The sequence below is a fragment of the Rhinatrema bivittatum genome, chromosome 14, assembly GCF_901001135.1.
Source record: "Rhinatrema bivittatum chromosome 14, aRhiBiv1.1, whole genome shotgun sequence".
Taxonomy (NCBI): domain Eukaryota; kingdom Metazoa; phylum Chordata; class Amphibia; order Gymnophiona; family Rhinatrematidae; genus Rhinatrema; species Rhinatrema bivittatum.
Window position 1 is genome coordinate 34,016,051 of NC_042628.1, and position 16,699 is coordinate 34,032,749.

A 16,699-nucleotide genomic window follows, 5' to 3' on the forward strand; every position below is an offset into this window, starting at 1 on the left:
AATACCTAAAGCACCCTGCCACCCAAGTAAAATCTTATGGTTGAGTGTGTCAAAAGCTGGCAACAGGTCTAACAAAACCAAGAAATATGCATCCCCCGCATCAAATCCCAGACAAATGCTATCAAAGTTTGTAAGCAGCAATGATTCTGTGCTATGAAGAGCCTGGAACCCAAACTGGGCCTCATCCAGAAAGCCGTTGTCCTCTAGGTATTCTTGTAGCTGACCTAAGACAATTTTCTCAATGAGCTTAGCTAAGAGTGGTAAAGTAGAAATAGGGCGATAGTTTAGCAAATCTGAAGGGTCTAGATTAGCCTTTTTAAGTAGAGAATATATTATTTATTTATTTTATTTTAAATATTTATATACCGCACTTTCAAACAGGCTTGATCAGGGCGGTTTGCAAAATCACATTCACAATGTTACATAAAAGTTAACTTGACATAATACATATAATAGCAATTAACATAAGAAATGAACAAAAGCAAACCTCAAAATAAGTGATGATAAAATGTAAGGTATTAACCTGCACTATCAAAAGCTTTTTTAAAGAGAGAGGTTTTTAGATTTTTTTAAAAACTCTTTAATGTCTGATGTTAGGCAGAAGGAGTCAGGTAAAGCATTCCGAAGGGTTGGTTCAGTAATCGAGAAGGCATGCTTTCTGGTAAGCTCAAGACTAGCAATTTTTGTGCTAGGAATGTCTAGAAGATTTTTATTTGCCTTCTGTTGGCCTGTGTGATTCTGCTTGTTTTTTACTCTTCTAATCCATTTTTGGAGGATTCCCTGCAAGAGCCTGGTCCCCCTTGTCTCAGTGGACTGGAGCGTCCCTGTTTTCAAGGCTGGATCATGGGGTAGGGAACACCTGCAGCGCGCCATCTCTCCCTCTGAAGACAGACTCGACAGTGACCCTCTGCAGAGGAGTTTAAACTTTAAATTAACTGTCCTTTTGGACTATCTCCTCGGTTTGGAGACAGGGAAGTTCAATGCCACCCTGCCTGTTGCTTGCTTTTTCACGTCGCTGGGGTCAAAGACTTATTTTTGTTCCACTGGGACCTGATGGCCCTTAGTACCCAGGACTCAGTGACTAAACCGTTAGGAGAGTGGCATCTTTCACCTTGAAAGAAACTGGAAGTGTGGAGGAATTCATTAGAGGGAGAGGATCCCCTGCCAATGGCAATAAGAGAAGACAAAGTTAGTTTTGTCCTGTTAGTTCTGTTACAACTTGTTATATTTATTACCATGTTATAATGTAAAATATTCTTGTTATATTTATTACCATGTTATAATGTAAAATATTCTTATATCTATTTAATACCATGTTATAATGTAAAATAGGGCTGTTACCACCCTATTCCTTTAGTTATCTGGAAACCGATGTGATATCTCGATCGAATGTCGGTATACAAAATAAATAAATAAATAAAGTAAGTAAGTAAGTAAGTAAGTAAGTAAGTAAGTAAGTAAGTAAGTAAGTAAGTAAGTAAGTAAGTAAGTAAGTAAGTAAGTAAGTAAGTAGAGTATATCAAGAGGCGAGGAACTAAAGGTCGCAAGAACTTTGTTACTGCTTTCTTAAGTACAATACAAGTGAGGCTAAAAGTGCTCCTCGGGTATTTCATAAGGAGTTTAAGGATTCAAGACAATTCTGGGACTTGGGACTATATTCTAACCACCTACAATGGGATGAGCAGCGATAAAAATTGGGAAGATGAAAGGGGGATTGAACTATCTTCAATCTGATAAGTCTGGGTATTTGGAGAAACTGGGAAGAGAGAATTCAAGTGCAGAGGAGGTGAGCTTCCAAGGAACTGAAAGACTTCGCTAAAGAAGTAGAGTCCCAAGTTTATTATCCTTCTTACTGGCCTATTATTTATTGACTTTAATTGAATCTCAAAGCTGTAAATATTCTTCTGTCATCTAATCAGCTATCGGTAAAAGAAGTTGGAAACTGCTTCTCAGTTTTATAGCGAGACTGTGATACTTATCAGTGCTGTGTTCAGAGAAGGGCTGAGAGTGCAAAAAACTGGTATTAGAACTTCTTTCACAACTGGGAATGCAGGAACTCAGAATGTGATGCAATCTGTGGAACGACTATGGGGGCGAGGGGTAAAGAGTTGTGTGCAGAAAGGGTCCCTCTCTTTTTGTCCTATGTGCCTCTGGGTGCCAGCAAAAGGATCCGTCCCGCCCAAGGCTTTACACCTGAAAACCAGACCCATTCGTGGTCCTCAGGGAACGAATCTATGCAGCTCTGGTTCCTTAGAAAGTGAAAGCTTGTCTCTTTATGTGTTTGAAACTTAAACATAGTTTTCGGGGTAATATTTTGCAGAAAGTTTGCATGCACACTTTCTCTTGAGACTAGGTTTTTTTTTCATTTCCAAAAGTGGCAGGAATTTAAGGGCAAATGATGCCCAGTGTGAGGACTCTTTATGTGCCCCGCAGTCTATTCAGACTGACAGCATTACCGTGCCAATTTCTCCTTCGGCGAAGAGTCTAGAGGTGCTTATTGATTCTGAGCTTACCTTTAACAATCAAACTGAATTTGTTGATGGGACTGTGGCTTTCAAACTTCATGTACCACGCATGCGGTTTGAAACCTTTCCCTTTCCCTGCTGATTTTCCCTCCGTTGTGCAGGCCTTAATTGTGCAGTTATTGAACTTTTGCAAGTCACTGTATCTTGGGCTATCAGCCACAGTGTTAAGAGCTTTACTGTTACAGAACTCTGCAGCGAGACTTCTTTTTGGCTGATCCATGAGAAATCCTATCTTCCCCCTTCTTAAAGATCTTCATTGGCTACTGGTCCACTCAAGAGTTTCCTGCATAAATTACTCTTAATGGACTCATTTTCATGAGTCAGGTACTTATAGCCTGGCTTGGCCACTGTTGGAAACAGAATGCTGGGCTTGATGGACCCTTGGGCTGACCCAGTATGGCATTTTCTTATGTTCTTAGCTAACGCTCTCCTCCATATCTACAACCCTCAGCGGGCTGATAGATGTTCCAACAATTCACCAGGCACAACTGGTGGAGACTGGGGCGTGCACCTCCAGTCCTTTGGAACTCTATCCCACAAGAGCTAGGTTTAATGACTTGCAGCCTGACAAGGCTCCTCTCTTTAGTCTGGCATTGCTGAGCTTTAGTTGGCCGAAGAGACTGTTGACTGTAGCGTTTCGGTCTTGTTTTGCTTGAGTGTGTTTGCATAAACAGTGCATGCCTTCATTGTTGGCTGCCTGCACTTTTGGTGTTGGCGGTATGTATAAACGTTCATAAATACGAATACTAAAAGCTGCGCGCATGTACAGAAGTGCGAGCCACGTGCACCCGCGCGCGATTTTCACCCAGGCAGTCGCAAAGTGCCCCCTCGGCTCTGCAGCCCTTCTGGCCGTGTCTGATCTCCTCTCCCTGGCGCCTTCTGCACACTCTCGCTTGGGCAGCACCACCCAGAAAGGGCCGTTTGACAAGGTAACGAGCCCGTGGGGGCGAGCGGGCTGGGAGGGCCGCCCCCCCCCCCACCGCGAGCTCCGCCCGGTCCCGCTGACGCGCGCGCTAGGTGTGCAGGGAGCCCGGCCCGCCGCTGGCATCCCCGCAGTCGCAGGGCAGCAGCAGTAGCAGGGAGGCTCGCCGCCAGCACCATGAGCTCGCTCTTCAGGAAGAAAGCCACCGGCAAGTACAGCCCCGCCGTGCAGACGAAAACGTAAGTGGCGGATCCCGGGGAAGGGCCATGGCTGCCGATCCGGCCCCGGGCAAGCAACAGGCTGTGCGCGCCCCCCCTCCCGCCGCTTGCGCTGCCCTAGATCGGGCTCTGATTCTCCTCCGCAGGGGGCGGCGCTGGCCGGGCACCTTCCCGTCCGCTTGCACTGTTTCAGGTGCTAGGGAAGAGCTGCCGACCGCCGAGCTCCTCCGCACGCTGCTGTTTCTCATGATGGGGGGGGATCTCGCTCTGACCCGTATGAACCGCTCCCCGCGATCTAAGAGGGAAACCTTAACCGGTGCAGTGCCCGGCACTGGCCCGGGAACCCAGAGCCGTGCGAATAGGGGGCAACCCGTGTCTTTAAGCTCGGTCTCAGCAGGCTGAGGACTTTGCTACGACAGAGCCCTCTCTATGGCGACCTCGGGGACGTGCTCGCCAATACCCGCTTGCTTCTAGGCTAAGGAGAAGTGCCGTGGCTAGCAGAACCGTGGTCTGGGCTCCTGCCTTAGTGCAGTGTTTTCTTAGCCTAGGCAAGTGAGTGCAGAAACAGCAGGCGACAAGCCAGGCAGTGGCAAGGCATCTGAACTGACCCCTCTCCTGTTATCACATGCTCTGCAAGAATTATTTTCCCTCCTTGGTACACTTACTTGTTTTCCAGTTGATTATAAGGTGTTTGGTTTAAAAAAAAAAGTTTAGGATTCACTGAGATTCCGCACACTGCATTAATTTGGTTTCTGTATAGCTTTCCTGGGTTTGGTGTACAGTGACAGGTGTGTGTGTGTGTGTAATTTATATAATTTCTGCTCTGTTAAGGTGATATCAGAACAGGGTTTTCATACCTTTTTTTTTTAAATTCACTCTATCAAATATAAAATTACTGGGGGTGGGGTGGGGGGGGAACAGTTCTACACTGTTTCAGTTGTGTTACTTTACAAGTCCTATTGTAGTCACACTTTTGCCTTTTGATTTGCCCGTGCCCAATTCAAAACCAGTTTTTTGGGTTTGCCCGAACATCCTTCTCACCCTGCAGGTTCTGTGGTTAGGAGCAGCAGCAGCAGGTCATACCTGTTTAAAATTGTAGGTTTTCAGCTAGCAGGAGATCCTGGCGAAAGTCTGTGCATTCTGTGACACCCTCGCCCTAAGGACCCTCCAGATCCCATGGCCTCTTGTCTAGCCCAGCAGTCGGAAGGTCTGCACAGACCCCCCCCCCCCCCCCCATGCCACTCCTAGAGTCTTAAAGAAGAAGCAGACCTCTCCAGCTGCTGGAATATGTCCCAGCAGATCAGGGAGAAGAGAGAGACAGACTGACATGAGCATCAGAAATCTTCCATAGTAAAAGTTTATACCAGATGAGGGGGGGGGGGGGGGGGGTGTCACTGAATAGCTTGGGGTAGCCACAAGGAATCCTATGGCCACCTTGTGACCAGCAGGAATCAAGCCCGCGGCAGATCCATTGATCCCCATGGTCTTCTCCAGCTGATCTTAAGGTTTGTCATGGCTGCCCTTGGGTCACCAGTTACTAATACTGCAGTTTATACTTAGAAATCTGGGAGAGGTAGGCACTTTTTTTTTTAAAGATGATACAGGAAGAATTGCAGATGTGCAGTCTGGTTTAGATCTGGGCACAATCTGAGGTTAATGCTTCTGTCTCTGTCTGATGACGTTTTGCAGTATTTGGATATGGGGAAATGAGCACTGTTGATTTTATTACATCTTTCTAGTGGAATTCTGCTTGAGAGGTGGTGACAGGTGGCTCTTGGTGGGAAGGTGGTGGATTGGGTTTCCAGCAATTGAACAATAGGCCGTAGATACTTCAGGTTGGAGAGGAGTGTTCACTACCAGAGACCGTGTGGATAGGAGTACCTCGGGGTTCATGCCTGTCGCCCATTCTTTTTAACATCTTTATGAGTTCATTGGTGGAACCTTTTCAGAAGCTGGACATCATAGGATATATTTATGCAGAGGACATCCAGTTCTCAATTCCTATTGAAAGTGGGTTGGATGAAACAGTGCATTTGTTAAATGCTTACTTAAGTAGAATCTGCTTTCTCTTGCGGTCATTGTGGGGCAACTTTGTCAAAGGGCCTGTATGCAGTGAACAAGAATACACCAGTCACAACCATATCTAAACATGACTGCCTTGAAAGTTCTTGTATGTTTGTTGGTGATGGGAGTTCGGGATTATTGAAGCGCCCTGTTAGTGGGGCTGCCTGCACGTTTTTGTTTTTTTGGAAATTGCAGCTAATTCAGAATAGCGCAGCCCGACTGGTGAGTGGGAAGCATTCTCCATGGTTTGCCTCTTTTACATTGGCTGAGAGAGCAAGGTTTACAATGTTGACCTTGACCTTTTGTTGTGCGAGGGCTAATGGGCAGAAATACCTGTCTACCAAATTGGCTTGGTATAGATCTGAGCACGAGTTCAGATCTTCTCAGGGTTTCCGTTTTGGGTTTAAAAATAATCATTGCTCAAAACTAACTGGCTTTTGCATCTATAGCACCGCACCCTTGGAACCTATTCCCAATTGTCATTAGAGGGGAATTGAATTTGAGATTTGGTAAATTGATAAAGGCCCATTTATTCCCCTTTTAAGGATTATAAGTATGGTTGATGGCAGCCTGGCAGGTATTAACTTGCAGAGACAAGCTGGGGGGGGGGGGGGGGGGGGGAGAGGATTGGGATGTTAGTGGGGTTGGAGGAGTAGGCAGTGGATATTTGTTGGTGATTTTGCATTACTATGATTGTTGTCTTGTAAACTGCTTTTATTGTGGCAGCTGTTTATTTTTTATTTTATTTTTTATTTTATTTAAGAATTTTATATACCAACGTTCATCAGGGATATTTTATAAACAAGGCCCTCTTGGTCCTGTCACAGATCCCATGCGGGCTGTGGTCTTCTCCTTACCTTCTCGCAGCACTTACTGATGGAGCAGGCAGATGCTGTGCAGATGTTGCTAAGGAGCATGGGGTGCTGCAGAAGCCCCCCAGTTCTGCTGCCTCTCCTTTATTGGCTGCTCAAGGCAAAGAGACTCTTTTTGATTAAATCAAGAAAATATTCTCAGGAGGGACGACTGGCTATGATCGGCTCTCCATAATTAGGTAAGATCTGAGTTTTAAAAAAACCCCCCAAAAACCCCAATAGGTTTTGATTGGATTTTTGCCCTAAAAATGGTCTAAAATGCATTTATTTATTTGATTTGTAGTTTGCTTTTCGGGAATGCAAAGCGGATTACATTCAGGTTACTGTGGGTATTTCCCTGTTCCCAGAGGACTCACAAACTAAATTTATATCTGAGGCAATGGAGGGTAAAGTGCACAAAATTTGCAAAATATGGAAACTTTTCTACTTTACAAGTTAGTCTGCGGATTTGAAGACAATTTTCAAAGCTGTGTACCTGGTCAGATTGGTTCTGGAGAGCAATCCCCAGGGTGGGTTTTGTGCAATTCTTCCTAAGCAGTTTTCTATCAAAGTAGTGCCCACAGGAAAAAGCAGCTCCTTCGTACCTGTGGGCAGTATTAACAACTTTGCATCTCGGTGGACTGTCTGATGTGTGGTTTTATCTGAGATTTGTTTTTTCTTTGGATGGAAAAAATATGGTAACTTCCTGCAGCTCTTCCCCAGGGAGTCGCCCATAGTGTGAGCTCGTAATGCCATGAAAAACAAGGGGCAGATTTTCAATGTAATTCTGAGCAACTCAGTTACTGCATTTAAGAATTCCGGGATTTAATGGTCCAGTATTTTTGCATGGAAAAAGTGGGACTACAAATCCCAGAATGCATATGGTTGGGTGTTCAACCCTCCCTCACCCCCAGAAAATAGTAACAAAATCAGTAACTGATTTGAAGTTTCAGTAAATCTAGAGGTGGAAATGAAGGTTGGCTTGGTGGCCATGCGGAAGGACCTGGGTTCAGTTCCTGGCTTCGGTCTCCTGTTGCGCCCTTAGGTTGGCTGGAGCTGGGGGCGGGGGGGAGTCCTGGTTATTGTGCAGTGACCCAGTAGCTGAATTTCGGGCGCATGATTGCAAGATTCTGGCCAAGGTTGGGAGGGGATATAAAAAGAAGGAAGAAATTCCTGTGACTTCAGTGACACCCCCTGCCTAAGGACCTGTCAGATCAAACCAAAAAGTGGCTGTCTTAAATGATTAAATGTCTGTAAACACCTACCTTGAAAATCAGAAACTGAAGGCCTTGCAGACTATCTGTGTAAGGCATCTAATTAAAGCAGCCAGGTAATTGCAAGCCTATCAGGAGTAGCTCAAGAACTACAACTTTTAGAATTGGAGGAGCAGCCTAGTGGTTAATGCAGCAGGCTCTGAACCAGGGCAACCAGGGTTTAAATCCCACCAACACTCCTTCTGACCGTGGACAAGTCACATCACCCGCAGGCAGGGCCGGTGCTTCCATTAGGCAGACTAGGTGATTGCCTAGGGCGGCAAAATCCTGCCAGCGCAAGGCATTGAAGAGCGCTGGGCCAGATATAATGCCGCTAAAAAGAGGGGGCGCTATGCCGGAGCCACTGCCGCTGCTAGTAGGGAGCGCTATGCCGGAGCCACTGCCACTGCTAGGAGGGAGTGCTATGCCGGAGCCACTGCCACTGCTAGGAGGGAGCGCTATGCCGGAGCTGCCACCAGTAGGTAAGTTGGAGAGGGGATGCACGATTGAAGGTTCGCCTAGGGTGCCAAATACTCTTGCACCGGCCCTGCCCTCAGGTACAAACATAGGGTCTCATTTACCAAGCTTTCCCCCCCATGGACACAGAATTGGGGGAGAAGCTTTAGATTGTGAGTCCTCTGGGGACAGAGAATTGGCTACAGAACCTGAATGCAACCTGCTTCGAAGTGGCTGACTGGTCACGAAAAGCGCAACGTAAATAAAAAATGCAATGGAAAGCAGAGCCCAACAACAACAGGGATTCAGCTCTCTGACTAACGGGCTTAGGGCATAATCCATGCATGAGTCCCAATGGGAGTAATTGTATTGTTGCAAATCTGAGGGAAATCTCTGGCCCAGTTACAATAAAGAAAAGTCTTTTTTTTTTTTTTTTTTTTTTTTTTTTTTTTAACAAAACTGCTTTCATAGCAGAGGGGAAAGCATTAAAAGTATGCAGTCTCAGCATCAAAAATAATTTAAATAGAATAAACAGAAATGATTGAATCATTTTAAGGACATTTGAAAACCGCTCTCTGCAAAATTCCCTCTATAGCTACAGAACCTTTCATTTCTAGGTCCTCCGAATCTGGGTCAGGGTGCTTTTAAAAGCCTTTTCTATCTAGTGGCCACATCACCGAAACACCATTGGAACCAACAGGTTCACTTCATGGCTCTAATCCAGAGAGTGAAGGCTTGTGGACAGTGATGTCCCCATTTCCCCTTCAGGGATGCTCCAACTTGGTAAAGCATGGTAGGGCAGATTTCACTGCCCCCTGTTCATGCTGCACCTGCTCTGTGGTTAAACTTAGGGTTTGAGTTTCCAGTGCTTTCATCAGCTCCGAGATCACCCTCAAAATTTACAGCAGACCCAGGACAAAGTTCTCTTCTACTCAAACAAGTACCAGGAGAATTCAGCAAATGCCGAGAGAGAAACCCGAGCCAAACCTACATAATCTGAAGACGCTCTTGAGTGTCCGGTTACATGTTGCAGTCAGTTCACATTTCTCATTTCCAGTGCTATGTGCTAGAGATGGTGTCATTGTGGCTGCTCTTCTGAGCCTGCTCTGCTCCTGTCTCCTAAGCATTTCCCCCTTCCATAAGGCAAAGGAAGACTTGATTGCTTTCAACGCCCATGAGCAAACGACAGCTGGAAACATCTATCACACAGGAAACAAATCTCCGATCCAGTCACTACTCCTGAATTCACGTGGATAGCTCAAGTCATGCATTGCCTAAGAGCCCAATTTTCAAAGGGCTTAGGTACCTAATATTGGGAGTGTGGCTCAAAAATTTACTAGGGCTGGAATCGTAAATTTAGGATCTTGAAAAGTGGGTGGCTATGGGGGCAGAGTTGGGGCGAGGAAAAACAGGAACTTAGCACTAGGAACCTATCGTAGGAACCTACATGAATATCTAGTCTTGCAGAAGATAAGTACCTAATTAACATTCCTAAATGTCGGCGCACAGCCTTTTTTTAATATTCGCTTCTATAGGACTACTCAAGACACTTCTAAGGAGGAGGTGTAGAAGTGCAAGTCAGTCTTGATTCTTGTCCTTCTCAGGGCCCATTTGCCCTTGAGGAATTCTGGTGATGACATAAACCATGAGAAGAGGCATCGGTGACAAGAGCCCATTACAGTCCAAAGATGGACGGTTTTCAGCCTTGTTGGTGATCTGGTTTTCCATCTTGTTTTTTTTTATTCTTTCTTATATGGAAATGTGTAGAGTGAAAGATAATGGCATGGGGGGAGAGCAAAACCAGCAGCTGTGGACTTCCTCCCAGACCATGGCTGGGAAGTGACAGGAACTTGGGAGTCAGAAATAACAGCTTGGTTTTTTTTTTTTTTGTCAGAGAATTACTCAATGATTGATATTTCATCTATTGATCTGATATCACATCAGTGGTGGCGCCACAATCCAACACCATTAGGGGATAAACTGCGGAAGTAAATTTGTTTTTTCTCCACGGGAAAACCTAACCATGTGCATTTAATAAAGTCTTCTACTGCAAACAGAGTCTTTCAGGGAAATTAGTCTGGAGGCTAGTGATGACGGTGTTCTTCTCTGTTGGTTGATGTGTGAGTGGGAGGGAGTAGGTGGTCGGGGAATTGCCAGTGCCCTACTTCAATTGTTTTCTTGGTGCGCGTGGGTTCTGGGTGGTTACACACTGAAATTCCATGAGAGGAAAGCGACTGAGATACGAGTGGATCCAGCTGTGACTCTGTAATTATCTGCTGCTGGGAGTAGCCTGTGCAGGAGAGAGTGAGAGGGAAGTGAGAGTGACAGGGGGCAGAGCTGAGGCTTGCTGCTGGTGCAGGTGGATCCTGAACACCTGTCCCAATGCAGTAGGTCACGCCCTTGTGGGTCGGAACCTGGTTGATTGACATGGGACCTGCACTGAGAAACGAGAGAATGTATGTCCCCCGGATTATGTTCTCCAGCCATAGTACATATCTCCAGGAGCTGCTTTGTTCTGCTCTGATAAGCTGTTGTCAGCCGCTTATGCAGTGATGGCTCTTAATCGTGTAATTAACTGGGCATTTCCATGCAAGATGAGGCCTATCCTGCCCCTTCTTGTGTCCCTCTGAAATGGATAATCAGATGGGTAGTGTAGCTGCTGGGGAAAAAAAAACACAGATTCCACGTGACATGTGGGTGTCTGCAGAAAATTGCAGAAGGCTCCAGTTTAAGGAATGGAGCTGCTTTTGGCTTTCCCAGAACACACCTACAGGTCACCTGTGGGGACTCTGCAACTTTGACATGGACTTTACACAGTATACTGTGTCTTAGTGGTCTTATACACAGTAGGACATATGCTTTATACCCAAGTCTCTTGGCTCAGAACCATCTAACCTTTATCCATCTGACAGTACATTACTCTGTACTAATGATGCTTTATATGTAATGTACCTTCAATCAGAGTGTCGTACCTAGCACCTACTGTGTGTACAGTCCCAGGGATTCTTCAGGATATGTTACATTCTTTATAACATACTGTAGGAAATATGTGGTACCATATAAGAATACATGCTTTACGGTATATATATTTTTGATGAGATATTCTATATAATATGTTCTGGAGATAGATGTTTACATTAAATTATATTGTCAAATTTATATATGTTGTTTTTCAATACTGTTGTGTTTGTTTTGCTTTGTTGTATTGATATATTTTGTGATGTAAACCACTCTGGGTCCCCTTTTTGGTTTACAAGTAGAAATGGACATTTTCATTCTCAGTCTTCAGAGGAGATCCTGCCACACTGAATGCAGCTACATCTGCATCACTTTTTGGGCACTCTTGTGTTCAGTCTTTGGTGAGTTTCTCTGTTTGCATGCATCTTTTCATTAAGTCGTTTGCCTTCTCGCCTGCCAGTGCTGTCTTACCGAGGACATTCCATTCTTTCATCTGGGCAAATGGCAAGCCTTGCACTCCAAAATCCCTGAGGGAGCTGGTACAGAAATCTGTTGAGACACAAGACTTGGTGCAGAGGAGAGGAGTGCAGTGACCTCTGAACGCAGGGCATGCTCGCGTTTCAGGAGGGAAGGTGACAGCAACTTACCAGGGCATGGCCCCCACTTTGAGGGAAGAGGAATGATCCCTCTTCAGGGGGGGGAGAATGAACTGGAAGCTTTGGCATTTAGTCACTGACAAGGCCTTGATTATCGTATATGCTTGTGTATAAGTCGATCTCATGTATAAGTCGAGGGTAATTTTTTGGGCCCCCAAAATTAAGAAATTTCTGAGACCCGTGGATAAGTCAAAGGTAAAACCTAGGGGGGGGGGGCTTAAGAGGACGATGACGAACTTGCGGTCGCTCAGACTCGTCCTCCCTCCTCCCCTGCGGGTCCCAGTGGTGCGCTTTCAACCACATGGTTCTAAGTGCACCAATCAGAACCTGGCTTGGGCCATCAGTGATGATGTCAGCATGTAGGCCCAGCCATCCTTGCTGCAATGTCGGGGCTTCCCCAAGGCCCTGACACTAATCTCTCCATTATTTTTTTTTTTTTAATTGTGTCGTCGTCGGTGGCAGTAAGATTAGGGACTTACCCGAGCGCAGGTCGAAGGGGGGGGGGAGTAGCTGGTGGCAGGACGTCATGAATTACCGGCATTAATGTGGATTGACCCGTGGATAAGGCGACTGTGATTTTAAAGATCGATTTTTTTTTTTTTTTTTTTTTTTAATTTTTGGCCAACATTTTTGGACTTATACACGATTATATACGATAACTCTTCTTAGGCATATTTCACTTCCCTGCGGAAACTGTTTCTTTCCCTAAGAGGCTCATTTCCTCCTCCGTTTAGGGCCAACAGAATCAGCGGTTTGTTGTCATCCAAATTTCTTGGGAAACCTCTGTTTATTTTTTTTTAATGAAACAAAGAAAATTGCATATTTTAAAAAAAAAAAGTGTCTCCCCCTCTTTGTACTGCCTTTAGATAGTATGCTGGCCTTGCATCTTTGGAGGCTGAGCTGCAGACTGACAGTTGCCGAGGGTTAGTTTCTCGGGCTCATGTACATCTGTTCATGAGAGCATAAGAAGTGCCCTGCTGGGCCAATGCCCATCGAGCCCGGCATCCTGTGCCTGACAGCGACTCATTGGGATCACTTATGTAACCCCCTCTCCCCCTTCTCAGGGGGGTGACTTTTGGGCTCTGCAGACCCAGATCAGGATTCATCCCGCAGGGGGACAGCGCATGCTGTAAGGCCCAAGAGAAGTGTCGTACCAAAAAAACCAGCAGTCCACACCCAGACGTTTGTTTCAAAACAGAAGGGAAACATTTATTGGAAGTCCACAAGATTGAGGGTCCATTTAAAAGCATTGAAAAGGAAGGAGCCCAAAAGCCTCAAAACAAAACCATCTGCTTAGACCAGGCACAAAAGTCTCCAATATATTCCTCACAGTTCTTCTCTCAATATTTGGGCACGGTGCCAAAGAAACTTTTCCCTCTGAGGCTCCCTCTCAGGTCCAATGAAGAAACATGAAAGCCCTCTTCTCCTTTGGTGCTCACCCCTGGCTGTGGGCTTCCCCAGGCAGAAGGGTAAAGGTCCTTATCCTCCCAGATAGCACTCGGTCTGTACCGAAAGGAACTCCAGCAAATTGGTAATCGTCCACACACTAGCCCTGAACTCTTCAGAGGCTAAACCCAGAACTCCTCTTGTCAACAATTCAGGAGCTCCTCCTCCCATGGGCTTGTGGAACTTCCCTTTGGGGGAAGGACCCTCCTGGGTATCCCTCCTTAACTCGCACCTCCCTCAGTGTTACCCAAGAGTACATTCTTTACTGACCTAAGAGGTTCGCACTTGGAAGTCTCCGGAAGCTGCTAATAGGGTGATCCATTCCCTCTCACTCCCAGAAGTAAAAGCCAGTGATTTCTATATTTACCTGGCTAATAGTTGTTAATTAACCTGCGCTCCATATACCTGTCCAAAACCATTTTTAAATCCAGTTATATTATTAGCCTTGATTACATCCTCTGGCAAAAAATTCCACAGCTTAATTATGTGTTGATTGAAAAATACTTTCTCCAATTTGTTCTAAATCTGTTTCCTGTTTCATGACATGTCCTCTATTCTGTTTGAAGGGTAAGTAATGTGAATTTATAAACTTCTATCAGATCCCCCCCCTCTGTCGTCTCTTCTCCAAGCTGAAGAGCCCTAATTTATTTAGACTTTTTTTTTCATACGGGAGCGGTTCCATTCTGTTATCATTTTTGTTCTCCTTTTCTAGTTCCACTCTATCTTTTTTTGAGATGGGACGACCAGAACTGCACCCAATACTAAAGGTGTGGTCATGCCATAGATCTATACAGGGATATTATGATATCACTGGGGTTTTTTTTTCCTATTCCTTTCTGAATAATTTAATTTGTTTGTTTATTTGTTAATTTTATAACCTGCCTAAACTACAAATAGCATCTTTTGTGAGGAACAACAAATGCAAGAGCAAAGCTTAAAATAATATAGTAGCACATAAAATAAAGCAAATTTAAAAACAAAGAATCCGTGGTCTGGTGATGCAAGACCAGGACAATCCATGCATCAAATAAACAAAATTTACTACTGCCCAGCTCTGGTGAAATTATCTAGAACATACCAGATGGTAAAACCACCAAAACCATGGGGCACCCTACACAAATGGACAACAGCAACAATTAAACTCCATCAGAAGCCTGGCTGAACAGAAATAGGCCTGGGTCTTCCAAACATCTCCTGCTCTCTCGTGGCTGGACTTCAGATGCACTTTTTTTTTCAAAGAAGATGTGGTTAATAAACCACTTTGAGATGAACACAGCAGTCGACTGGGACAGTAAGGATGAAGGCCATCCCCCCCCCCCAAAGTATCCCACTTCCTTTAAGCCTGCTTAGATTTAAAATTGCTAACATTTTATTAGCTTTTTTGATTGCCGCTGCACATTTGCACTAAGGATTTCAGGAGGGGCTGGGGGCAATTTTGTAACGTCATCCATAAGTTACACCAGTTTTTTTTTTTTTATTTCCTTTATCAAATGCCTTGTGAGAAATCCATGCTTCCTCTTCCTCATTAGGGCTATGCCTAGTAATTGTAAGGACAATTTTTATAAGAGCGTGCAGGGAAGGGTAAAAACCGGCAAGGAATTTCGTTCACTTTTGCCGGCGGAATTTCCGCACGTGCTTTTTTGAAAGTAAAGCGTGTGCATAAATCCTGCTTCCGCCTCTGGAATGCTTCTCCCAGTGCCTGCGTAAGTTTATGCACATGATGTAGGTTTGCGTGTAAATTTGCACACCAGGTGGGAGATTTTCAGAGGGGCCATGATTGTGGGCGAAGCACTGCTTTAACTGCATACATTTTATTTATTTCAACTTGATTTCCATTAATCCTGGGATTAAAAAAAACCCTCTTTTAAAAATAAAAATCACATACAAAACATCCTTTCCAACCAACATCTCTTTTCTAACCTGCCCCCCCCCCCCCAATAACTACCAAATAATTATCTACTCCATTTTGATTTATGATATAGAAAAGTGGTATATTAAATACACTAAATTAAATTAAACTACTCTATTCACTTTTAGCATCTAGCTTGCCTAACCACAGTTTATAAAATAACTAATACATTAAAAAAATTAAAAAACCCCACCTTACATATAAACCAACCCCAGCTCATATCTCTTCACTTTTACATTAATTGTCTGATCTTACTCAGATAAACATAGGGCAATGATAAGAAATACCTCATCCACATAATGGAAAATGGAAGGCATTCCTAGAAGTTCTGTTATGTGTTTAAACAACCAAGATTTTATTTTCCAAACATCAGACCGAATTACAAAATAAACTTTGTTCTATAAATAGGAAGCAAAAGATAAAAGCTGTCTTGTGGGTGAGCTCTGAACTTACCTGAGGAAGTGGTAGAATCTGAAGCAAGTCCTTCTAAGAAGATCAGAGTGTCCTTGTCTGTTTATGAGCCGACAGTAATTCTTGGAGTTACAATGGGCCTACCTGTCTTACCTCCTATAAACAAACTGAAGAAATTTGTACTTAATCCTTAGCTCTATAGGGAGCCAATTTAATTTCAGCAATAACAGTGTAACATGATCTCTTGGTCGAGCATTCCTAAGGATCTTGCAAGCCGTGTTTTGCAATAGCTGTAGTCAATGCAATAATCTTTGGGGGTATGCCATCATGCAAGAAGTTACAATAGTCAAGCCTACCGGTCACTACGGCATGATCACAATAGCTAATTCTCTTCTTCAGAAGAAAATGGCATCATCATCTGATTTTACATAGACTACAAAAAGGGTCTGACCTCTTACTCCTGATGTAATTTGGGGTTCCATGGTAAGTTAATTCCATACTTTTCACCCTTCCCTGCAGAGGATGTTGGATAATCATTCATGTAGGTGATGATTCAGAGAAAATGAAGCAAACCACTGCAAAACTGAAACTGACAAACTAAATAGTAGCAAATCACCAGGCTATGCCATTCCTCAATCCCCTCAGCATTCTGAAGGAACACAAATATGAAACTGCAGACTTGCTACTGGTAATCTGTAACCTACCATTAAAATCTGCCAGTGGACCTAAAGACTGGAGGGTGGCCAATGGAATGCCAGTTTTTTGTTTTTAAAAGGGCTCCATGAGTGACCCAGGAAATTGCAGACCAGCGAACCCAACATTGATGCTGGGCAAAAGGGCAGATACGGTTGTTTAAAACTGGATAGGGTAACTTTCAAAGCCACTGAGTTATGTCTAAAAAAGGTGGTTATCTGCTATACCATTATCCTCACAGAGTGCTCTTTTACCCCAACCCTCTCTCTTTACCCCCAGCTTCCTTCCAGGTTTCTTGCTTTCCATGAACTTGGAAAAGTGTTTTGTCTCTATGGTA

The 16,699-nt window shown here is 44.4% G+C and overlaps 1 protein-coding gene across 2 annotated transcripts in view; it reads left to right on the plus strand.

Moving 5' to 3' along the window:
- PPL (periplakin) overlaps nt 1-16,699 on the plus strand; it is a 94,670-nt gene that overhangs the window by 7,614 nt on the left and 70,357 nt on the right. Inside the window, exon 1 of one of the 2 annotated variants that reach the window (XM_029576324.1) lies at nt 3,432-3,686. The exons of the other annotated variant lie outside the window; for it this stretch is intronic. Coding sequence (XP_029432184.1) covers nt 3,625-3,686 — 62 coding nt within the window. The 5' untranslated portion in view covers nt 3,432-3,624. Of the gene's footprint in view, nt 1-3,431; nt 3,687-16,699 lie in introns of those variants that run through there. 2 annotated transcript variants of the gene reach the window in all.